The 25778-nt window shown below is 37.7% G+C and overlaps 1 protein-coding gene across 3 annotated transcripts; it reads left to right on the top strand.

Moving 5' to 3' along the window:
• The first annotated feature begins 416 nt into the window (after window positions 1-416).
• proser1 (proline and serine rich 1) lies at window positions 417-24974 on the top strand. 3 transcript variants are annotated; one of them, XM_088922326.1, is made up of 13 exons: window positions 417-941; window positions 1802-1867; window positions 3030-3098; window positions 3628-3722; window positions 4284-4377; window positions 5943-6053; window positions 7579-7662; window positions 7747-7825; window positions 10077-10169; window positions 12073-12114; window positions 14074-15685; window positions 19987-20131; window positions 21705-24967. In XM_088922326.1, exons 1-13 carry the CDS (start codon window positions 897-899, stop codon window positions 21828-21830), a joined length of 2661 nt encoding a protein of 886 aa, XP_088778452.1. In that variant the 5' UTR covers window positions 417-896; the 3' UTR covers window positions 21831-24967. The 3 variants fall into 3 exon arrangements, with proteins under 3 accessions (XP_088778452.1, XP_088778450.1, XP_088778451.1); XM_088922324.1 differs by lacking the exon at window positions 12073-12114 and having other exon boundaries at window positions 21705-24974; XM_088922325.1 differs by lacking the exons at window positions 10077-10169; window positions 12073-12114 and having other exon boundaries at window positions 21705-24974.
• Window positions 24975-25778: the final 804 nt, after the last annotated feature.

The following is a 25778-nucleotide window of genomic DNA, read 5'->3' as shown; positions in this document are numbered from 1 at the left end:
AACATTGATACAGCACATCAAAGTTTCTTATGCATTAATTTAATTTAAATTCAATTATTTTCAAAATTTAGAATCAAAGGAATATCAAAAACGGTTATGATAAAAAGCGAGAAGGCAAAAAAAAGGATAGACCTGTCATCATCAGAACGCGACAGAAATATGGGGGGTCTAATAACGCTTTCAGGGACTTAAGTAACAAACAATGAAAAAACAAAATATATGTTTAAATAAAACTATATATCGAGATCCACAGCATATTTTTAATTATATTACATAAACGCTTATATAGCTATACGATGATTACTTCCATATTATTATTTTCTTGGGGTGCAAATATGTAACATCCGTATACCCCCTGAGTTACCCCCATCTAAAAGGGGTAAAAAAAAGCTGACGTAGTGGGTCCTAACAAAAGAAGTAAATGCTTTGGAATTATTTAGGATTTGAGTCTTGTATTTTGTGTTTCTGGTCCACAATAATGATAAAAATATGGCTAATGTACATTTTAGCGTAATGCAGTTTATATAAGATTAGTTAATGTGGACCATATAAGATAATTATCTTAATATTTTCTTAGGGAATGCTGTTTTTATGCTTACTATGAATGGCTAACCCGAATCCCACAATAGACTATGTGGACAATTTGACCAATGCAAATGAAATATTACGTTACAATTTATTTGCTCTATGATGATGATCGGATTCGACATAATTTACAGACTACGACAGTTAGCTAGCTGAAATAAAGTACATTCTAACATTCGTTTACGGTAATTGAAGATACATGCATAGGTGTATTTTTTTTAAAAATACTTGTATTAACTCCAAAAATAGACGAACAAATAACAAGACTTTCCTAGTAGTTCGTATCAAGTATTTTACATCAAACATCAAACATGGATAAGAAATCTTTTGAAATTGTACTGGACGAAATCAGAAAGGTATGTTTTTCCTCCTACTCCTGTTTGAAAATGTAATTTGATAGAGACTGATAAAGATCATTTTTTAACAGAATGTGCAAAAGTAGAAATTCTTATAGGCTCTCTATTTCTCTAGTATAGGTTCTGGGTTCTGGGTTCTGCTAAGAACCCATGTTATTTTTTTATAAATGGGCTAAACAATCTAATTACCACTGAATAAGAATTTTGAATTTAAATCTAATAGAAAGTAGGAATTTAAAAAAAAATGTTTAAAAATACACAACATTTTAAACACTTAAATTTGTCATTTGTCTGTCATTTATTTCACAATGCTGTAAGCAATGTTAATCCTAGACATTTTTAATTGCTACCAAGAATGGACGTGGTAGTGAATAATCATGCGGCATTTTAGTCTTTGATTTTTCCTTGCAGTTTTTGCCAACACATAGCTTTTCATCCATAAACATCTTCAGTTTGAGCATTCAAATTTTAATTAAAATAATTAAATAAGTGTAGGCAGCGTATTTAACATACTCATATTAAAAATCAAAATTCTGATGCTTCAGCACTTCTGTTTGTACAAAGGCCTGGAGCTTGTGTTTGACAGTACTGTATGTACTGCAAGTCTGTTGTCTAGTGTTAGATCTTTTAGTGCATTCAATTCACAGGTTCTAATATAAACTAATTGTCAGTTAATTAACTTATCAAAAGAGCTGATTATCCAAAAATCGTGGTGTGGAATTGTGGACTACCCCTGTATTAATGTGTGTTCCAGATATTTCAAATGCATGTAAATTTTCCATGACATTTAGCAGGGTCTCACAAGCAGGTTAAGTTGCAGAATTTTGGAATACTGATAACTTTACATGTTTCCCCCTCAGTGTGTTCTGACCGAGCAAAGGATTAAGGCCATTGAGCACGTGCATGGATATTTCTCAAGTGAACAGGTAAAGTACTGCACCAATTCTCTATTCACTTCTAATTTCAATCTTTGGCTTTGCTTTGTTTGAAATGATGAAAAAGGTCTGTTTTTTCAATTACCTATCACCAATTACAGTATGTTTCAGTTCATAGATACTGTTGCTACCCCTGTACTGTACAAGATTAATATATAGACTAGCGCATATACTTTTCCTGTTTTTGCTTGTCATTCGAAAAGCAGTGAGCACTATAGTTTTTTGCATGAGAGTTAGCACTCATTGGAGTAGTAAAACATCTACAAGCTTATGGGTCAAGCTAGGTCCTGGGATTAGGTTAAGGTAACCCTGTCCAGTTCAAACCCACAGAGACCCAGTGGCACTTGGTCATTTGTGTACTGACACCTGACACTTAGGTAAACCTTGTCACAGTCAGCTAATGAGACAGACTGGTGACAATTGGACCTTATGGCTCAACTAGCTCTCTCAGGTATAGTCTTTAATACATGAGCCTATCAGGACCCAGAAATTATTTCTTATAATTTATTTAGCTGGTCCACATCAGTGTTTTAGTCCAGTCCCGCCATTACAGCCCACTTGTGCAGATCGATTGTGGTTTTAATAAGGAAATTGCTATTTCATCGTTAGCTGTTGGAGTGGATCATTAAATTATTCTGTGCATTGAGTTAAGAGCTCATTTACAGTAAACGGTGGACACCAGGAGATATGAGCCCCTAATGTATCTTGCAACCATAATTATGAGTGTTCTGTTCCTATAGAGGATTGTGGTTTAACGTTTATATAAAAATGAACAAGTAATAGGTTTATTTCATGCTGAAAAAAAGAAGAAAGAAAACACAACGTTTCAGCCGTGGAGCCTTCTTCAGGTGTGAGGATCAGGTGTGAGCCTTCTTCAGGTGTGCTCACACCTGAAGAATGCTCCACGGCTGAAACGTTGTGTTTTCTTTCTTCTTTTTTTCAGCATGGAATAAACCTATTACTTGTTCCTTTGCAGCCTACGAATGCTGATGCAGCTACCCACCTGAACTACTTTATATAAAAATGTTTTCAATGCTTGACAACATGGAATTATCAGCGTTCTTATAATGTAAAATCCTTGTTGCTGCTGTCAGTGGCCTTAGCAGTTTTGTCATTAAGTAAGCGTGTGAGTTTTTTTTGCTTTTTTGCACAGGTGACAGAGATGTTGAAATATTTCTCATGGGCAGAACCTCAGATAAAGGCTGTGAAAGCCTTGCAACATGTAAGTTTATCAAGTTCACCTTTTCAGCTTTTCCGGCCCATTCTCATCACTTACCTAGTAATTATGAACCAAGATTTTGAAATCTCGGGTGGCATGGTGGTACAGTGGTTAGCATTGCTGCCTTGCAGCATTGTGGCACTGGGTTCAGTTCTGGACCTGGGATGCTATCTGCATGGAGTTTGTATGTTCTTCCTGTGTTTGCATTGGTTTCCTTCTGGTGCTTCGGTTTCCTCTCACAGTCCAAAAACATACTGGTAGGTTAATTGGTTTCTGGGAAAATTGGACCTGGTGTGAGTGTTTGCCCTTTTAGAAATGTGTACCCATTTCTAAAGCCCTATTTTGTTTCGGTATGTCTGTCAAATAAATGTAAAAAGAGACTTTGATTTTTCATTATGACTTCAACCACTTCTTCATTAGCTATGATTATGACAAACTAAAAGTGAAAAATGGTTAATTATTGGTGTATTGGTTTTATAATGTTTTAAAAAAGTAAATCCAGTCTCATTCCACACCCCCTTTTTAATTTCAGAAAATGGTTGCCGTTCCTACAACCAAAGTGGTGAATATACTAAACTGCTTGACCTTTACGAAAGACAAACTCATCGTTCTGGAGTTAATAGCACTGTAAGTACTAGGATTGTGTAGCACAAGCTATGTGTTCATATGAGGAGGACTCAAGGTCCTGATATGTAATGGAGCTAGAAATATAGTCTAGTTATATATTTTTACAACTGTTTGAAAACACCTAATATAACTATAACCTAAGTCAGTGAACAAAACCCCATTGTTTACCTTAGAAGCAGTGATGAATAAAATGATTAGTTATTTCATATTTAATTTCTATCACACTGTGAAGTATTGGTATTTACTTTTATCTCTTTTCAGAATCTAGACCCTAGATGTCTGTCAAGAAACTGTCTGTCTCCAACCTAAAGCACAGTTGTGGTCAAATTTTAATTAATAAGCAGTATAAACATCCACATGTCTTGTATAAACCATTGTTGTACATTAGGTTTCAAAGTGAGATTTAAAAAAACGTGACCCCTGAATATTTTTGTATAGACAGTGACATAGATCTTTTGCCAGGATAGAATTCCATGTTGAGTCAAGCAGAAAAAAACATTTGTATAATAATTGATACAAATAATAGTTGTTAATATTTTTATTAAATTGTCATCTTTACAGGAATATCTCTGATGCCCACAATTACCGTCCAATTGAGGACCTCTTTCGATTTCACCTGTCTGAAAAGAAACGTTGCCGTAGGATCTTAGAACAAGTAAGATGTTGTGAGTCTGTCAGGTGCACAACTGTGCCTTTGTGGTATCTGTGTTGATTTGAGCTGTAGGTACTGTATGTGGCTCAGAGACCATCTGGAGAGGAATGGAAGTGCAGACATTTGCAGTGGAGACACGGGGAGTAAGATCTTCCACAGCTGTGTTCAGTCATTTTTATCTAAAAGCTGGAATGAACACACATCTGGTAGTCATGAAGTCAGACTAGTTTTGGTGTTTTGATTAAAACAGGAAAAAGGTTATGTTGCTTATAGGTTTAAAAGGGAGAAGTGGCTTTCTCTTCTGTGGGTTAAAGAAGGTAAAGCACTGTTTACTTTTCCATGTGGTTAAGGTTAGAAGGAGGAAGCACAGTGCTGACCTCCCATAATTTAAAGTACAGTTTGCCTATCAAGTCAGGGTGGGAAGGTTTTATACCTGGGCTGATCAAGTCTAGGCCCCGGTTTAAAGTTTCCCACAGGCTTGTATTAGGGAGATCTCCTAGAGGTACATCTGAAATGAGAATACTGTTGGTGAATGCTTCTTTTGAAATAATTTAGCCACTTTAATGATGAAAGAATGAGTGTGTCAGATATAATATCTAGGAAAATAACTAAATGGTGTATTTCCAGCAGTACTTGCTTCAAAATACTGAACAAAGAATATGTATATATACTGTATATGATATCCAAACAAGCCACAGCCATCTTGGAGAGAGTGTGGTAATAGAGATGCAGGATATTCCAATATAATTTGGCAGTGTCCAAGAATTCAATCTTATTGTGAAGAACTGTGGTCTCGGATTCAGGATATATTATGTTCAGAAATTTCAAAGTTCTATATCTGGGTAATCTGCCTGGTGAGGTTGTGGGAGGAGATAAATACTTGCTTAAAAGTATTTTTGGCAGCAAGCAAGAAAGCTACAACACAGAAATGGATATAAAGACATCCCCCGACCAAAGAAAACTGGATTGTTATTGTTTCATTGTTTCAGAGATTTATGAAATGGAAAAATTAACCTTTCAGTTAAGACTCCAGAAGGAGGTTTTTGAGAGGCATTGGGGGGATGGATTATTTGTATTACCTAATGATAATAATTTGATGTTTTTGGAAGTTTTTTTTTCTTCACCCTCCTTTCTCCCCAGCACTATACCGTCTATCAAAATGCAGAAGAATGATAAATAACAGACTTCATATTCATTTATGTTTGTAATACTTGAGATTTTTTTATTTCTGATTACTGTTGTATGTTCAGAAAAAATCAATAAAATGTAAGTAACAAAAAAAAGATATCCAAACACTTGATAATACTCTCTATACATTACATATGTATTACAATATATACAGTATATATTGTACGGATTATACTGTATATGCTTGGCTATAGATTACCATACAATGGAAATAAATGAAAAAAACAAATCCCACAGAAGTTCACCTAGATGGGTAAAACAGACTGCTTTTTGTTCTCATTCGTTTTTGTTAGATGGTTGGAAGTGCTGTGAAGGTAACTTAACTTGCACAGGATGTTTCATTTTGGCTGATTTTGCTTCTCTGGTTTGTTCATTGGCAGGCTTCGAAAGTTGGCTGCAAGGCTCCTTTAGCCATGATCTCATCCTGTGGGATGATCCCAGGAAATCCGTACCCTCAGGGGAAACCCAGTCTCTTGAATGGCGTGTTCCCAGTAAGTACATGCTGCACAGCATACAAGAACATACAGTAAGAACCCTTATACTGTAAATGAGAGGCCATCATTCTATGTAGACCATTTGGTAATTAGTAGGTAATTAATCCAAGAATCTCATCCTGCCATTTCATGAAAAAGGCCACGGTCTCAGGTTTAATAATTTGCCTGGGTAGCTTGTTCCATACTCTTATACAACCCTTTGGGTATAGAAATGCCTCTTGATGTCAGTTTTATGTGCTCTTCCATGTAGTTTCCACCTGGGTCCTAAGGTTTATGTTTCACTATTCGTTCTAAAGAAGATCACCGAGTTGTATTGGCAGTTGATGTTTTTAGCATCACTTCATCATAAATATCCGCACTGGTGAAATCTTTCTTTAGGGTCATTTTTATGTCATGGAAAAACAGTACAGTAATTCTGCAGTTTTGTTTTTGTTGGATTTGTTGGGCATGTCATTCAAACTGAAGCTATCCTGAAGCTACATTTTTCTTGGCCCTTTGCATTGTATGTATAAATTAATGGCATAGTTTCTCCTATCAATGAGGATTTATGCTTTCAGGTTTTTAACTAGTTTAAGATGTCTGGCAAAAAAAATGTAAAACAGATCAGTATTATTCTGAAACTTCTTTAACCTTATTTTTTACTTGCTTTTGAAGTATTGGCAGAAAGCCTTTCAAAGCTCTTTACCAAAGAGCAAAATTTGCTTTGTATTTGTAGAAAATGCACAATTTCCAAAACTGTACTCAAGTGACAAATGTATCTATATAGATAAATCATTTTTATTTCTTATACTGACATAGGCCCTTGATAAATATTTACCTTGTATAGACGGCACGTGCTGTTTTGCAGTTAAAAACATTGAAAATTATCTTTGAAGGCTCCATGTTGTTCAGCCAATGAAGGATTTTTTTGTGTGAAAATCACTGGGTTTGAATTGGTGCTATGTCAGTAGCCAGCTGTGTTTGGGAATCTCCAAGTATCAATGCACAGTTTGACCAACAGCCTCTGGGTGGGTCTGGTGGGTCTGAATGCAGCACAGAGTTTCTTCAACTTGTTGCACAATAACAACTCCTGTACTAGACTCCCCAGTGTTTGCAGTGTTATCAATTATATGACAAGCAGTATTCCTTATAACTCTTCCTTTCTGGCTAAAGGTTAGTAGCATAAAAAGTAAGTGAATGATGACCGTGAGTTAATCAATGTAGTCTACCTTTTTTCTATACTAGTATGATAGTTGTAGTGGGTAATCAAGTCAGCTTTTGTAAAGCTATGAAAAGAAAACTACTGGCCCTTCTAAATAAAGAAATAGAAATCACCCCGTGATTGTGCTGCTTAGTATTTTGCAGAACCAGTCAATTTCAGTAGACTCCAGCCATGTTACCCTGAAGAATATGCTTTTATAACCTTTATTCTAGAGTTTCTCAGTCAGAACAACAGCAGAAGTTTTAATTGTTCGTTTTTTTTTTACAGTGAAGTGCCATAAGATTACATTTTCTCATTTTCTTTTTCTGTGTGTAAATAAAGGGAACACCAGCCAAAAAGGAAAATGATGACAATAACAGTGAAGGCAAGGGGATTGCAGCACGTATCCTTGGATCGTATAAACCAGTAAGAACCCAGTCCACGACCCAGCTTATATCAAAATTCTGTGCTGATGCCCATGTTATCGTTTTCTTTCTTTTTCCTCCACAGGCTCCGTCTACATACAATCCTCATAAGCCTGTGCCGTACCCCATACCACCATGCAGACCCCACGCCACAATCGCTCCAAGTAAGCCATGTCTGCCTGTGTTTGCGGACACTCTCTGAATCTGATAGCCGTTTTTTTTGTTTTTTCATGTACTGACTCCCATGACCGTGGCACCCGTCAGTTAGGGATCCACTCAGAAATCCACTCAACAGCACTCAAACTAGTAAGGATTAAGGGGTGGAATGTAAAGAACATATGAAAACAAGCTCCACAGGGGGAAAAAAGCCTCAGGGAAAAATAACATGGGCACTGAAAAATCCATTCCTTGATGGTATTAGGAACAACACTGAAGAAACAGAAGCACCAATATGAACATGCCATAATGATGTAATAGTACTTGACGCATGACTAACAGAATGCTGTAGTAACTAATGTAACACAAGCGGATATACTGCATTTTGAGCAGACAGGAAAAGAGTATTCAGGCACATGAACTTAACCTAGATCAAATATCGGTCTCAAAATCATATGGATCAAAATTTAAAAAAACATTCAAAATAGTCTTGGGAGTATGGTACAGACCCACTGATTCAGATGCAAAGTAGAATTCAGTCTTACACCATAACAGCAGGGAATTATGTATGGAAGAAGAAGTAGTTTTCATGGGAGATTTTAAGCCTGCTCACATAGAGTGGGTACAGTAGCACTAAAGGAGGCTACAGCACCAAAACCTGAAATGGTAGATTTGGCTATCGATCACTTTCTTGCTCAGTGTGTCAGAACACCTACCAGTGTGAATGCTTGTATTAATCTAGGGTTTTCAAAAAATTAAGGTATAGTGAGGGAAATGAAGGTGAAAGAACGATTAGAGAACTGCAACCATAATATGGTATACTTTGAAACTATCCAGGTAGACTATGAAGGAAAGAGGCAGATCTCAGGAGAGATAGAATGGAATAGGGTAGATATTGAATTATTCGAATAACTGGTAATATTTTAAAGACATTCTGCTTAAAGTAAATAGATAAGAACGTTAAAGTCATGTAGGCAGTGGTACACATGAGTAAATAAACTAAGAAAATATAAGAATAAAAGAAGCACTTTATAAAGCAATCAAAAAAGAAATGATGTAGTTGAGTGAAATAAAGTGTCTGAGATGACACGGATTTGGCTAATGTATCAAATTAATTTTTCACTCAGGTTTAACTCAAATTTCCGTTTTTTCAATGAAGGCACAAATAACATATTTCCGACTGAGAAAAGACACATTTCCATATTGAATAACATTAGCATAAAATGGGCAGACATGTCTAGTTACTAGAAGCTGTTAAGATAAATCTCCAGGGTATGATGATATTCTACCAATTATACAAGAAACTAGAAATTATATTCATAGGCCATTAAAACAATAGGCCATTGAAACTATTCTAACAGTTTCTTGAGACTTGTCAATTGTTAATGTAGGATCCATCCACAAAAAGGGTGACAAAACCTAGTAATTGCAGACAAATAGGTCTCTGTCTTTTATTACTTGCAAGGTAATGGAAACAATTATTAGAACTAAACTAGAGCATCTGTCCTTTGGCAATAAGATTCAATAGGATGGTGAATATGGATTTAGAAAAGGTAGGTTTTGTTTAAGTAACTTTCCAGTATTCTTTTAACGAGCTTATGATGTGGTATATTTCTACTTTCAGTATAACACCCTGAAAAAAAGATTATTGATCAAATTGCAGGCAGTAGATATTAAAGGTACTACATGTATTTGGATTAGGAATTTGTTATTTGCAAGGTGATATCTAGAAGGTCATGATTGATAGGTCTCTTATCTTTATTTCCTTGACAGTACAAAACTGATTCCTCCATTGCAAATGAATTGAGTGACCTGCTCAATGGAAATCTGTGCCTAGACTTAATTTCTTCTTGTCTGTTGACCACTGGAGCAATGTTGCCTTTCAAATGTTTAAATTGTTGTAAATGTGCTGTCCAGTTCATCGTTTTATGCAAAGCACTTCACAGGCTTTTGAAGTATGTTCATTGCATGGTAAGAAGTAGGTTTGTCATTTTTTTCTGCTTGGCCTTTGCTTAATGGGTAAATACATTAATAAATAACAATTGTAGTATGTGCATTAAAATATCAGTAGTTACTTCTACTGCAATATTGCTGCTATTTTTGCTGGGTTACACTAGGCAATTAGTAATACTTGGAAATACATATAACTCTTTCTAGCAGTTATTGTCCATCATAAAACCCCTCTTAGGCTAGGTTAAATGGAGAGGTGACGTTTGGCATGTTTTGATATGGTCTTTTTGCTCTTCCTCACCTTTCCAGGTGCATATAATAACGCAGGGCTGGTTTCTGTAGGGGGGGTGATAACTGCTAGTGTGCCCCCTCCTCCGTATGGTGCCACTCAGAACACAGCAGGTACGCTATACTGCTCCCAGTGTAATGGCTTCAAAGCCAGCTAGTGGAATCTGTGGCTGCTTTTTAAATAGCACCAGGTCTAAACTACAAATGCTTTACCAGCTGTTTAGCTATTCCTAGCTGTTTCGTGGAATATATCGTTCTTGGCAAATCTACCTTTTCTCAATTGGACAAAAGTATAATTCTGATTATTTTAGCACTTTGTATTTTTTGCTATATGTTCCATGTTTCTAATGTTTTGCAAGTCTGGTGTAAAATCCTGATTTCACTGTTTTGACGGTAGATCGGTACTTATTTCATGACATATGTGCGTCCCATTAAAATTCAGGAAGTGAGAGGCTGTAATAAATTTACACTGCTGTTTATGAACACTGTGTGCTGTGTCCCCACACACCACAGGCCTGCTTAGAGAAAACTATTGGTTGTTTTTTTCAAACAGTTAACAGACTAGCCTTCAAAGTGGTTTTGCTTAGGTTCAGAATTTGCTCCCCTTTTTCACCCATCAACCAAAGAACTGCTAAAATCTCAAAATGTATACTTAAGTTAAAAAAACTGCTGTGCAGAAGTCTTTAGCCCCTTTCACATGCATAGACTGATGGTGAGCCTTCTAAAAAGTATTTATAATACCATGCATGCAGTACAAAATTGAACAATCCTTTCATGTAGCCATTTTTTAAATTAAATTAAAATTTGCGTGTTATGAATACGTTTTTTTTACTGATACCTACTGGCAAAATAATGATATAATATACAGTACATTATGGACTAGTATATTTGTTAAATATGATATTAGTTTTTAGCAGATTGTGTAAGCTCAAAGTGGAACTTAGTCAGAATACTGGTGTTGATATACTTAATTTTCCAAATGCTGCCCTGAGATCTTTAATGACCAAGTAGTCAGGACAGCCTTTTAATTTCTCATCAGAAAGACAGTGTCCCATGTCACTGTAATGGAGCATTGTTTTAAAGATTTTAGTAATCAAACCTTAAAATTAACAAATTGACCATTAAATGTACAGTATACTGCAATCATGTGGCATATTGGCTTTCAGTACAAGTCCACTGTACTACTGTATATCAGAGCCATCAGTCTCACACATATACAGGCAGTCGTAACAGTTCAGTGCTCTCACTAAACTGCTTAACATAATATGTTGCTAATTAGACATCCAAAAAGCTAATGAATAAGCAACATATCTCCAGACTTTTGCAGCAGTATATGTTTCTTTCCAAACGTTTATCTCTTGCTTGATTGGCATTTCCATATTTTTTTAAATAACTGTCAGTAAATTAGGAGCAAATTCTACATACAGCAAAACAGCTTTGAAAAATCTGTATAAACCATACTCTGTACTGTATCTGCACCTAACTTTTACAGCTTGCTTTTAAGTGCTTCAAAAGGCTTTTTTAACACATTTTTCAAGTTTTTTCACACTCATTTTGCAGTTTTTTCTCTTCACTTTTGCTTGCTATGCAGCGGTAGTCATCCGCCTATGTGAGAAGATAGAAACAGCATGTCTGCAGTGTATGTTGATTATGTAGAAAAAAAAAGAATAAAGGAGTACAGGTATATGACTAAACAAACATCTTGACTTATAATACTGAAAAGGAAGTTCAAAATGTTCTAAACCATTTTTTAGTTTTTCTACAGATCTAATACTTGAGTAAAAGGGAAAAAATGTGCAACCAAAAGGAATGATTATGATATGTTTAAAATCAAAATGAATATAGAAGCAGGGAAAAGGTCCTGGTTATGACGATTCACTACCCAGAAGTGATTTCCTACTCTTCTAGGCGTTTGCCCTTAATTGAGTTTAGTTGCCATTAGATTGGCTTTCCATACTAATTTGATTTGACATCTGGACTGAAGTTTTTTATGAAGATTCTTTTTTTTCCTGAACAGAAAAAGAGGACAGTGCGAATCCCAAATCCACACAGCCTCAGTGTAAGTCCCCTCTTTGGAAATTACCATATTGCTGGACTATCCTAGACTAATATGGGGGCTGTAAGACATTCAGATGTTGTTTCCCATTTAGCTCAGACCACATGAAGTATCATCGGAGACATTTATGGCTACAGGTAGTGTCATTTTTAGATTGAATATCACTTCATTGGTGTCGCTTTACAATCCCGTATTGATTTAATTCACTGTAAAGCAGGGTCACCAACCCTGGTCCTAGAGAGCCACATAACTTGTATCAATTTCATTATGACCACAAAAGCAGATTGTTTGTTCCATTAAATACTGTAGAGGTCAACTGAAATGAAAATACCAACACCTTGTAATTTTCAATGACGACAGCTGGCCATTCCAGAGGTAACATAACTATTTAACTTAATAGTCTGATTAACAATACCTCTCATTCCAGTCTTTTTTAACAAATTGATGATTTAAGACCTGTTGCCTTCCAGTACAAGGGTTGCCCATCCCTGCTTTAAAGTTGCCATAGACTGATACACGATAAGCCACAAAATTCAAAAGCATAAAACCTCTCGTGTTACTAATTTGCAGAATCTAGTTTTATTTTCCTAAGTTAGTTCTATAGCAGCATTGTAAGTATTCTTAACAGCAGTAAGGTAAAATAAGATGATCATGAACAGAAGCCTATACAGGAATTGCCCAATTGCAAATTCCAGCTCCACACAGCACAAGGTTTTGCAGTCTACCCAAGCAATCTGTTAAAAGAAATGTAAGGACCACAAATGTATCATGCATATAGACAGTATAAAATGGTACAGTACCTGAACAAATTATTATTTTATTAGTTCATTGAAATCTAATGGAAAGCAGAGAAATAAAACTGGGGGGTACCTCATATCTTGTCACAATGTAGTATTGTTTGCTTTGCATCAGGAGATGTTTGCAGTCATTGTTTGTCAAGAGAGCTAAATTACGACAATGTGTGATGCACTGCTAATTTTACTACACAATACCTGGAGAGGGATACTGGATACAGTTGGTCTCTGGGATTCTGTATTTCTGCACATATGCCGGTGTTAGGCGGCTTAGCTGCGCAAAGTGCAGTGGAATTCATTACAGCAGACAAAAAGCTCCATAAATAAAAAAAGTTTACCAGAGTATAGAATAGTGTATCAGAAAAGGGTACCACAGTGTCAAAAGACAACAAAGTCTTAGCACAAGATTAGCACACAAATAATCAAGTTTGCGAGGAGTAATATTTCCTTCTGTCTCTGCCGGATGTGAAATGGCTTTGCGCACTAATGCTGAATTTCTATTTGCATGGTGGCTGACATCTTGTAGTGCACAACCGAGATCTCTGCTTTCTACTGCCAGCAGTGTTCATTTGTTTTGATTTGAACAGTACTGCTCTCTATAATTGTGTCTTTGTGAAGCCTTGGTAGTATTTTTTTATCTTGGTTGGTGGTATGGTGGTACTCGTGCTCAAGCTTTGTAGAGAATGTACAGGCCCTTCCAGTACTTCCCTTACTTAATTTAAGGGTAGTTGGTTTAGAAAATAAGTTTTATTACTATTATTGCTGACAATAAAAAAGTCATTAGTGATTGTTGTTATTTTGTGGAGTGGGCTACCAATCATCACTACTGTCACTGGTAAGTAATAATAACAGTAATCTCAAATTGGAGTACACAAGGATTTATAAATAGTCAATGTAAAGCAAAATATATTTTCTAAATTAGCAGGTTGAGGTAAACAATGCAATTTAATGTTTTTTACAAAAGCATGATTCAAGGTTGGGCCACGGGGTGGCGATATTTCTCAATGTTTTATGTAAAAGTATTTCCAATCTGTGTTGTTAGAATTTAGTGAAAAACAAAAAGTTTACATATTTGAGGAAAATGGTCATCTGTACCATATTCAACACTTTGTCAGTAATTCCATATATCCATATATTAACACTTTGTTTTTCTCATTTTTGTGTCCAGCTTTATCGCGATCAGCCAGCCAGCAGAGCCACACCTCCAGCGCCCCTAGCACCACATTCTCTCCCCATGGCTCTAATCCTCCTACCCCTGTCACCCCAGTACCAGCTCACACACCCTCTGGCCAGCCTCCTCCGACCACCCCCATCGCCCCCGTCTTCCCAGGACTAGTGCCTGTACCCATGCCCTCTCCCTGCACCAGCACCTCTGCTCCTTCTGTCATCAAGGGGCCTCCCCTAACTGCTTCGCCCCAACTAACCCCAAGCCCCAGCGGGCATTCCACCCCTATTCCTCAAGGGTTCCCTGGAATCCCTCCCTCCTTGACCCCTACCCCCTCTGTCATTAAGTCCCACACCCCCTCTGGGACCCCCTGTGTTACCACGGTCCCCAATGGCTCCTATACCTCTGGCACCTCCAGATCTGCCACCCCTTCTGTCACCCCAACCCCTAAGGGCTCCTCCACCTCTGTACCCCATACTTTCTCCCCTCAGAATCAGCTCCCTCCCTCCACCCAAGGCTCAGCTGATCCTTCCCCATCTGGATCTCTGGGAATTCCCACTTCTGTTTTCAAGGGCTTCCCTTCATCTGATGCACAAGTGCCCTCTTCCTTCTCAGTGCTCCCTCCTCCTGCCGCCAGTCCTGCCCATTCCCAGTCTGTCATCCGGAGCTACACCCCCTCTGCCACCCCTACACCCCAAGGTTCCTCCACTCCTGGGATGACAGCTTTCTCCAGCCAGGCCCCAGCCACCACTCCCACACCTAAACTTTCAGCCATGCATTCCCAGAATATAACTGCCAGCCTAGCAGGGGCTGTCAACCCACTTTATGGAGCCAGTGGGATCTTGGAGCAGCATGTCGGAGTTCTAGCAAGGCAAAGTGGTGGCAGCAGCAGCAGCAACAGCAGCAGCAGCAGCAGCCCCGTGCCCTCTGCATTCAAGGGTCCATCGCGTTCTAATACTCCTTCACTCAGCTCGCTGGTGATGCCCAATTCTGCTGCCCTGGCTCTCAATCGGTCACTAGGCCTCAACCACTCCTCTGCTTCTGTCCAAGCCACGCTCACCAACTCCATGGCAATGGCTGGATTGCAGGGTCTGTCTGCCCTGGGAACGCAGCCCGGGGCAAACCCAGCTACCCTCGCGGCTGTCACTGCGGCCTTATCTGGACATTCTGGCTTCCCTGGTGCTCCCTCTCTCCCAGTTTCCCTCACCTCCAACCCCTCGGCTTCATCCTCCTCCTCTGCTCAGGCCTCCGCCACTTCCTCTGCCATGTACTCGGGCCTACCTCCCTCCGCTGCCGCCTCCCTCTCCCCCTTCGGCCTGGGCCTTTCCACCCCTGTGTCCTCCATCTTTCCCGGCCTGGCCCCTGGTCCCCTAGGCTCAGGAAACGGTACCTTCCCCGGTTTTGCCGCCTCCAACAGCCCCGCCGGCAGCCCTGTTCTCTCCTCCTTCATGGGGCTCCCGGGGCAGGCCTCCTCCGTGGCTACCGTGGCCCCCTTGCAGGCTGCAGCAGTAGCGGCAGCGGCGGCGGCAGCAGCGCCCTCTTCGGCCCCGGTGCTGCCTGGCTTCGCCTCAGCTTTCAGCTCCAACTTCAATCCTGCTTTGGTCGCTCAGGCTGGGTAAGTATGTCTTTTATTAGTTCATAAAACTTGTAGGTGTTGCTACAAGTTCTCATTGGTTATTGAAACTGACAGTAACTAACTTATATACTATTATTCTCCTTATATATTTAATGCCTCAGCTGATGTCGTCCTTTAGGTCCCATAGTTTAAAGTCTAATGTTAACAAGCCTGATAAGAAATGATCACAAAACAAATACATAATCCTCAACTACCCATTTGAATGGGTTAACACAAAGGCCACACAAATTCCAGTACATTCTTTGATTAATGCAGCAGCAAGTAATCAGTACGGTTCACTTCCAGAAAAACTCAGCTGAGTTATTGCTATCATCTGTTTGTGTCAGCACAAATTAATTCTGAGTGCAGAGGTTGAGCTAGTTTATTATCAGTGTTTGTACTTAAATGGTTTTATTCCTAGGGCTGTGTTTTTTGCAAGGGGACCTTTATACACACACTGACATTAAGTTGCATAAATGTACACACAATCTGTATTGTTTCCCACATCAATATGTAAGTTTTGGTCCACATGTGTTGGACATCATGTTATAAGCTATAATGTTACCTATAGTTTCATATTTCCATACTTTTTACAAACCGAAAAACTAGATAATAAAAGTCTGATAGTACAGGAATATGAGGGAGATGTAATTATTACCCATGGCCTTGGCAGCAGTGAAAAAATCATTTTAACAAGCCCACAATTTTTAATGCTTTCCTTAGAATCCCTTTGTTCGTGTATAGTGCTATTTATGTGCAGGTTATTCACAGTGCTGAGAAAAGATTTTTTGACCCCCCAGGATAATTATGGAAATTACTGTTTTTCATCATAATACCCTTGGTTAATCAAAACTGGTATTTTCCCAAATAACCAAGAGAGTCTATATTTCCCAGTTGAATGTTTTTTGAGACACAGTGGTGTATGAAATATTAAATTGCTAATTAATAAACAGTGTATATGAAATAGTAAATGAACTTTTACTTTACCTAGTACAATTAAGGGGGTAATCAGGTGGTTGAATAATTAGGTAACAAGTAAACAAGGACTTAGTTTAGGCAGCCACGTACTGTATAATAGTCAGAAACTTTTTGAGTTTGCAGGTCAGTGGAAACGCATCATGCTACAAGCAAAAGAGTTTTCAGAGTAAAAAGAGTAGTTGATGCTCATCAGTTTAGAGAAGGTTTTAAGTTTTCCAACAGAATACAAATAGAAATAATTAAGACAATGGTGACTTTACCCAGGACAGGTCACCCTGCCAATATTTTCCCCAAAGGGCAAACACCGCCGCCATCTCAAGTCTGTCAAACAAAACCTGGATGATCCACAAGAATATTGGAAGAATGCACTCTGGACAGACTAGAGAAAAAAATATATATTTTTGTAATTTTTTGTGTCGAAAACCAAACACTGCTTTCTAACAAAAGAACCTCATCACAGCAGTCAAGCAGGGTGGCAGAAGTATCATAGTTAGGGCCTGCTTTGCTCACAAAGGACTTGGACAGCCTTCCATCCTCAACAGTCTTTACCAGAACCATGAATTTGTCAGCTGAAGCTAAGTCAAAAGTGAAAATGGTTATTGTCACGAGAAGGAAGAAGATTAGAAACCACCGTAACCCAGAGTGGCAGCTATGGGCCTTTACATGAAGTATCTCTATCAAATGTGGCTAAAATCAGTGACATCTAGGCCATAGAACACAACCTGTGCTAAAGGTGATCAGTTTTATTAGTTTTGTACAACAACTATAATAATAATTTATACTTTTATGATATATATATACTTTTATATAATAACTTTCATTTATACAGCACCTTTCCAAACCCAGGGATGCTGTACATAGTGATAAAGAAAAAGGCAAAAAAAGAAGTGCAATTAAATGTAAAAGACAAAATAAAAAACAAATAGGATATAGTGTAGTGCAATCAGACATAGGCTCAAGTAAACAGAGTTTTGAGTTTAGTAGATTATTTGTAGAGAGTAAAAAAATGTGTCTTTCGAAGAGTTAGAGGAAGAGTATTCCATAATAAAGGAGCAGTGACAAAAAGCATGGTCACCAAAAGTCCAAGATTTAACCCTGAGTACAGTGAGCAAAGGATCAGCCTCACATAAACAGAGCCTATAGAAAGGAGTGTAAACACGGAGAAGTTCCGAGAGTCAGTGACAAGATCTTGTATTGAATATGTGACTTTATAGGCAACCGATGTATAGATTTAAGCATAGGAGTGATATGCTCCCAAGGTCTAGTGTGAGTTTTAAAGTCTAGCTTACAAAGTTTTAGACATACTGCAAATTACTGAGGAGAGTGCCAGGGAACCCATAGTATAAAGACAGACATTGATAGAAATTTTCTAGTGTGGGCAATATTTCTAAGGTGAAAAAAAATGTCATAATCAAATTTTTAACATGGAGCTCAAAAGACAGGAGAGGAACAAGCATGACTTCCACATTCCCTACTACGGCTAATGCATGAATGGAAAAGACATCCACCATTACTGTAAAGCACTCCAGTCTGGCTGGGTGACATTTGCTACCCACCCATAAAATTTCTGTTTAGCTTCAGGGCATTTCATGTCATGCAAAGAAGAGATACGTAATGGAGGTGAGAGATCAGAAGGGGAAGACATTTTAGCATAAATCTGAGTTTCATCTGCATAACAATGGAACTGAAGACCGTGTTTGTGTATAATCTGAATAAGAGAAAACATATATTTAAAAAAGTAGTGGGCCCAAAACTGAACCCTGTGGCACACCGTGATTGACTGTCAAACAGAATATGGGGCCATGAGGGATTTAGAAGGACCAAGGGAAACAAAATGCTGCTTGCTAGTCAGAGAAGAGCAGGATCAGTTAAAGACAGTACCATTGATAGACAAGGACATTTTGTAAGCGATTGAGCAACACTGAATAATTAAGTGTATCAAAAGCCACACTAAGTTTAATGAGCATGAGGATACTTGTAGCCCTTAAGAGAGACGTTGTAAGTAAATCATTCACAACCCTGACAAGAGCAGTCTCAGTGTTATGACTAGAGCAAAAACCAGACTGGAATGGTTCAAACAAATCATTAGTTATAATGTGAGCCTGTAATTGATGTGCAACCACATGTTCTAAAACCTTAAATAGGAATGTTAAATTAGAAATTGGTCTGTAGTCATCGCTATACAGTATCAGAATCCAAGCCAGGCTTTTTTAGGATAGGAGCGATTGATGCAGTCTTTAAAGCAGTAGGGACCACACCCATGGAAAAGGAACTGTTGATGTTATTGACAATTAACGGGCAGATGTCTGGCGGGCAAGCTTACAGTAAAGAGGAAGGGATGGGATTTAAGCAACAGGAAGTTATTTTGCAGCTGTTAATAATTTTTGTAAGTTGATCTGAATTAGCTAAGCTAAATTCAGAAACATCTTGTACAGAATGTCAGTGGAAAAGCTAGCACTCAAATATTGTCTGAATCCAGTATAAGGCTAATGCTTGATTCAGATAATCACAGATTTATAGCATCAATTTTGGGTTAAAAGAAGTGTGTGAATTTAAGACAGAGATCGGGAAAGAGTAGATTTGTCAGAAGGTTTAATGAGATTGTTAATAACAAAGAAGGGCACTTTATGATCTTGTAGTCCAGAGCTGATTGCATCTGAGATATAGGAAGATCTGGCAAAAGCTAGAGCAGCTCTATCGACGTGCCCTTTAGATGTGTCCATTATAAAGCTGAGTGTGATCCACTAGGCCACAGCATTCCAGATGCTGTACAGCGAGGTTCAGGTATATACAATGGAGTGGAACGCTAGAAGGAATCAGGGTATTTTAAAAAGGGTGAGTTTGTTTTAGTTCAGCTGTCGAAGATGACCAGACTTGTAAAAGGGGAGAACTAAGTATAGCATTTCAGTAATCGGAGTGATTCACAGATTCCATATTTCTAAAACAATGTCACTGAAGAAATGGATACTGTATACAGACATAAAATAACACAGCTTTGTGATCATAAAATTGTAGGTCAATATCACGAATATCTCTTATCTTTGGAACAATTTGGACAAAAGCACAGACAAGATAAAGGGTGTGACTACAGAGGTAGGTGGGAAAGTTTACCAGTCTCTCAGCATGAGACTCTTGGTAACCAACTAGGAGCTGTTTTCTTTCACCTGTAACCCTTCACGTGTTCCTTTTTTTCCTTAAAGTGAATTAAGCCCTCCTTAATGAGTGTCTAGGTTCCTTGAGAGATACTGATGAAGCAGCTCTTCATTCTTCCTCAATGTAGACTTAGGGAGACGTAACGTAAATGTGCTTTGCCTTTTCTGCAGGTTGACAACTGGCCTGCAGCCTGCAGGTGGTGCTGCATTCCCAGGGCTTCTGTCCTTCCCAGCCATTCCTAGCTTCTCTCCGAGCGCATCTCCCGCTGCTCTGTCTGGTCTTCACAATTCTGCAGTGCAGTCAGCACTGTTGCAGGTATTGAACTCATGTCCTCAGCAAAGCTTCAAAAGAATTAAAGTCTTAGTCCTCCAAAATCAAAGTGCCATTACTTTTGTTTTCCAGATGTTTTAATGTAATGTTCGGAGTGATATGCAAATAATGTCAAAATGTTTAATTGCTGCTTAAGCTGTGTTTTGCAAGGATAGAAAATTTAGGTTGAATCACTTCCAGCCACTGCAAGGAGATTGACCAGGTGCGGTGACGATCAGGGCCAACATTCTCGCAGCTGAGCAAGCATGATTTCTGTAGAGAGACTTCACTGTTTGCCAGTCATTCAAAGAGCGAGACTTTCACAAACAAAATAGGATCCGTAAACAAAGTGTGGAAAAATTGTTTGCTTTTTATTGAGGAGGTTTTGCCCATAAGACCTTAAAAGCTATACTTTGAACTTGCAGTGTAAGTTCTCAATTAATTTTGTTTGTTATCCCAATGCTTATCGCAGCCCCTAACAGTGAATTATATTACTGTGATTGCATAACATACTAGATTATAAAGCTTTTTTTAGCTTTTCCAATCTTAGTGCCTGGGTTCATATCTTGCTTTGTTCATTACAAAATGAGCTTTATGATTTGTAACTAACTCACAATGGACACTTACTAAGCAATTTGACTTCATTACAGAGACACTTGGTATGAGAATCCAAGGAGTAGGAAATATTGAGTCTGTGCTGTAATCTCAGTTCCTCCCAAGTGTGCTATAACTCTCTACATAGTTAGATGAAGAAATGTTGACATCAGGGTATCTTAACCCAGATGTTTTGGCCGTTTATCCAAGCAATTCAGCTTTGACTAATGGAGTCAATATAAAACCACACGGGTGTGCAACAAAGTTAAACAGTTGAATACTGAGTAGAACAACTTGCGTGGTCAAGCCTGGGTCATGTCACTAACTGTTTGTGACCGAATTGCTTCATGTGATGTCCAAGGAGAGTAGGATTAGTCAGCCAGCATTCTCTCAGCGATAAAACAGCCCCCTTTGGCCTCCTGGGAACTTGCAGGCCTGCAGTGCTGTCAGCAAGGGACACACATGTCTCCAGTGGGAGCTGAACCTTCAGGGTGGGGTTAGGTTGCCTGTGATGAGTTAAAAAGTGGGCAGTTTCTAAGGTGCGCAAGTCATAGGTGTCTGCCAACACTTCACAGTCCATAGTCCTGTGTGCAGTCATAGGCTTCAGCCAAGTCATAAAAAACACTCATTTGGAAGTTCTTAGTTGCAAGGGTATAGCAACAAATAATTGACAATTCTCTTTTTTTTTAAAAAAAGTGCAGTTTGACAATGATTTACAGTATATCATACACATAAAACAGTACTGTGAAGTGCAAGTATAGCGGTGACAGCAAGCCCATGAAGTGAGAAATTAAAATACCATCTCGATGTGGCAGAAGATTTTTTTTTCTTTTACTGGGAAACTGAATTTTCAAAACGCTGACAAGTCTTTCCAGCTGGTTTAAGAATCCCCATGTCCAGATTAAAAGGTATCGCGACTGTATGAAGTGGACCTTCACAAATCATTTATCAAATGAACTAAAACATTCCATTTATGATGTTTCAGGCACATTCAGCCTCTGCTTTGGAGAGCTTTCCGGCACAACCAAATGGCTTTACCAACTATCCTTCAGCTCCAGGAACCCCATTTACCCTCCAGCCTGGTCTCCACCCCCAACTAGGATGGCAGTGATCAAGTTTTAATATCAGGAATCCGTAGCAATTAACATCAAGCATATACACTGATCACCGTTGACATCTAGAATACTGTATATAGTGATCAGCCTTGAATTTGAAAATATAGTGCTTGACTTTGACTTAAGAAATATATAGTGGTTAATTGTGATTACTGGAATATACATTGATCAGCTTTGACTTATGAAATATACAGTGTTCAACTTGGAATTATGGAAGATACGGTTATCAACCTTGACTTCAAGAATATATAGTGCTTGACCTTGACTTACTGAATATACACACAGCACAGCGCAGAAAGAGTAGACCCTCACTTGTTGGTGAAATTCAAAATGCTGTTTGATCATTTCTACACTTGAGTAGGAGGGCATTCATGCATTTACATTGCCTAACACTCGAGAGAGAGAGAGAGAGAGAGAGAGAGAGAGAGAGAGAGAGATCTCTCTCGATGAAGAGGACGTTTTCAGAAAGGGTGTTGGGTATAGTAGATGTTAATTTTTGAATGTTTACAGCTACCTTACATTAGGGTAACACCTACAAAAGAGTTTTCAATTTTAACTGAAAAGATTTATAGCATGATTTCCTGATGATGTTTTTAAATTAAACTTACTTTTGTAAGTTCTGTTGTGCAAATAATTTGATAAAATAGGGACAGTTGTTCAGTAAATCTTTATAACTATTTGAAAATGATGGGATCACATTCAAGCAAAGAAAATAATAATCCACAGTGTACAGGTATGTGTGTTTGTGTATATATGCACATTGTGTAGTGTACCTTGTTTTTTTTTGTTAGTCTACAAGATTGCAGAGCAAACTAGATTTTTATTCATTATTATAATACAGAGTATGGTTTTGACTAAGCATACAGTATCCCATACTGTCAAAGGTAAATAAATTAAATAGGATTACTTTTAATGAAATGGTGTGCACTAGCAATTACTGATAAAGCTATGAAATTTATAGAAATTATTGCAAGTCTTATTTTCTTTTGTACCTGTTATGATTGGTTAACCTGTATATATTTACATATTTTAATCCTTTTCATAGCACTGTGAAAGAGGCATGTTTTCTATGGCTGTATGTACATAAAGTACGCACCCATGCATACTTAAAAGATATTTTTTATGTGAAATCTTTGTGTTGTGGGCGGTGAAATTAACTCCAGCTGTGAATGAAGTACAAGCAGCCTCCTAATGTCTGTGACAAAAAAAAACAGAGGAAGAAATCTGCATCTTGCACCCACATTTGAACATTGAATTTGCAGTAGAGCCTTACTGTACATTCTTGGTTAAAAATGAGCTTTGCTTAGTATTCCCTGTTTAGCTCATACAGTTCATGATGTTCATTTTACAGGTTACACTAAAGGATAATATTTGTGATTTGTGATAGGAGAAGTAGGACAATGTAGCAACATAAACAACATTTTTGCAAACATTTAAGCAGCAGTTTTACAATCTGTGCCCAACAACATATTTGCCACACACCTATATACTGCAGTGAACAGAGGTGACAGATTCCAGCATGTTGTGGCATGTTGTAACTGTTTTTGCCATTTCACTCTTTACAATGTCCTTGTTCTCAGATCACAAAAATACACAAGAACAGTTGTAAACAAGAGACCATTCAGCCTGCCTAACCCATTTGGTATTTAACAGATAATTGATAACAGTGATATCATCCAGCAGTTTCTCTCTATACTCTCCATGGTCTTTTGAGTAAAGTGCCTCCTTGGTTCGAAATGGTCTTCTAAAATTTGTACTCAAAAGGTTCAGATACAGTACTTAAGCCTGTTAGTGTGTGACTTTCTCTCTGAAACCTGGGACTGTATATAGTTGCTCTTCTCTGGGCTTATTCCAGTATTTGAGATATTTTTCAGTTCCTGTTTCTTTTTATTTGGAATATGGTAAAATAAACACCTGTCCAATAAATACTGTAGTTATACTTACTTATGTATACATAAGTCACTTGAAAAGGTCCACAAACTGCCTTGGTTAAAGCCAATTATTGAGGGCTTGATTGGAATTCAGAAACAGAACATTCTGTAGACCAAGGACCGGACAACACTGATGTAGATGCATTTGCGTGTAGTTCAGATTTTCATAGGTTGTTTTGGACGTTTGCGATTAAATATTTTAACACAATCTACCAAATCTGATTTCAATTAATTTATAGTATGTCTGTTATAGTGTTTGTCACTGTCACTCAGTGTACAAGTACTTTTTCTGCAGTAAATTAATTCAAATTGAATTAACGTACAGTGCTTTTAACCACAAAACAGTATCATTGACAACGTTGTGTTCACTTTTTATACTGTATATAAATGCACAAAACATTTTTTAATTGATTATGGTGTACAGTAAAATATCCATCAGGATTTTTTAATCTCACACCATCTGTTGTGACTTGTGCCATAGGCTATGTGGCAATGAATAACAGATACATTTTTTTTTAAATGACCAGCTTCTAAGAAAAAAACTTGTGGAAATTCTGACTCCTACTTTCCTATCATGTTGTAAAACCGAAGCAATGAATAAACAAACCTTGGTGTCTGTTTTTGTTTAGTTGGTGCGTGAATCTCAGAGAAGCTTTAGTTACAATATAATACCTCAGTTTGTATTCCCACTGATTATACTTCACTTTTTGTTTATAATTTCTCTGATTTGGCCAAGGAAGGTAAAATATGGGTCTGTTCCCCGCGTTTGTCATTTTGTCACCTCTCTCTCCACTCCAATATCATCTTTGCAGTAGCTTCTTGGCTCATTCCTACTGATGGGGGGAGGGGGGGTTCCAATATCCTCATCTTTATAGCACATTAAGCCAGATCAGTGTCTCAACTGCTCATGAATTAAACCGCTCAATCCTCGGGTAAGTCCTTCTTGAATCTTTAAAAGTATAGAACTGAATGTAATAAGATCACTTTTATGTGTTTTGTCTTTCAACCTGTTTAGTATGTCCTATTTTTACTTATTACTTTTACTTTGTTGTGTGGGGTAAACAGATTTTACTGTAAACCTGAGAGACCTTTACAAATGAAAACATATTACTGCTGTGTAACTCCTTACTGAACTGAAAAACTGCTGAACCTCTTTTTGTAGAAATGTTTCAAATGTATGTAATAAAACAATAATGAGTGCTTGCTAAAGGTTTAAGAGTGTTTGTTTTGTGTTATCACCCAAAGCACATCAAAACGTGTCACAGCCCTGTAATGGAAAATGTCTCCTTTTTGTACATGTTGTGCAACTGCCTTTTTATTTTATGATGGCACTGTACAGTTGTAACCATGCTCTAGAGCTGGGCCCTGTGTCAGCATGGCTCAAACTGACTCATATTTATTGAGTCAAAATAAGAGGTGGGGTTAAAATATTACACAAAGTGCAAAAGACATGTAAAAGTTAAACTACAAACAGAACAGAAAAACCAGGGAATTTACAAAATCAATATATTATTCCATAATCCACAAACTACCAGGTTTCAGGTGAAATATCCTGGCTTCTCAATCTCACTATAACAAAAAATGATTTTCATCCAGTAAATCATTTTGTTCACTGGATAAGAAAAAATATTTTATTTAGCATTTTGTATGACAATGTTTATATATCAGGAGGAAATGCAGCAGAGAGCTGTTCATAACATTTCATCCTCTTTGATTTTGTATTTCTTGATACTTGATCACTGCATGGTGTTTTCTCCTCCAAACAAAAATATTGAAATCGGGAGTTATTTTTAGCAATTTCCTTACATCTACTTTTTTATTTGAGGTATTTCGGATAACTCATGTGAGAATTGCTGTTCTTTCATATATGCTACCACATTTTCTCTTGGTCTGTTAATCTTTTTAACAAGGTCAAAATGTGTAAGCCCTTATTTTAGTGCACAAAATAAATGCAGTGATTGTACTGATTTTAAACCAGCTCTTTGGTAAGCATTTTTTATCAGCATCAAATTA

The sequence above is a fragment of the Atractosteus spatula genome, chromosome 7, assembly GCF_055471065.1.
Source record: "Atractosteus spatula isolate fAtrSpa1 chromosome 7, fAtrSpa1.hap1, whole genome shotgun sequence".
Taxonomy (NCBI): Eukaryota; Metazoa; Chordata; class Actinopteri; order Semionotiformes; family Lepisosteidae; genus Atractosteus; species Atractosteus spatula.
This window is presented reverse-complemented; position numbering and strand designations above follow the sequence as displayed.

What these genes read in the sequence shown, in the direction of transcription:
- proser1 (XM_088922326.1), top strand. Translation starts at nt 897, where the DNA reads ATGGATAAGAAATCTTTTGAAATTGTACTGGACGAAATCAGAAAG. An exon ending in TCTTGAATGGCGTGTTCCCA is followed by an intron (nt 6,054 to 7,578) that starts GTAAGTACATGC and finishes GTGTAAATAAAG; the next exon opens with GGAACACCAGCCAAAAAGGA. An exon ending in TGCCACTCAGAACACAGCAG is followed by an intron (nt 10,170 to 12,072) that starts GTACGCTATACT and finishes TTTCCTGAACAG; the next exon opens with AAAAAGAGGACAGTGCGAAT.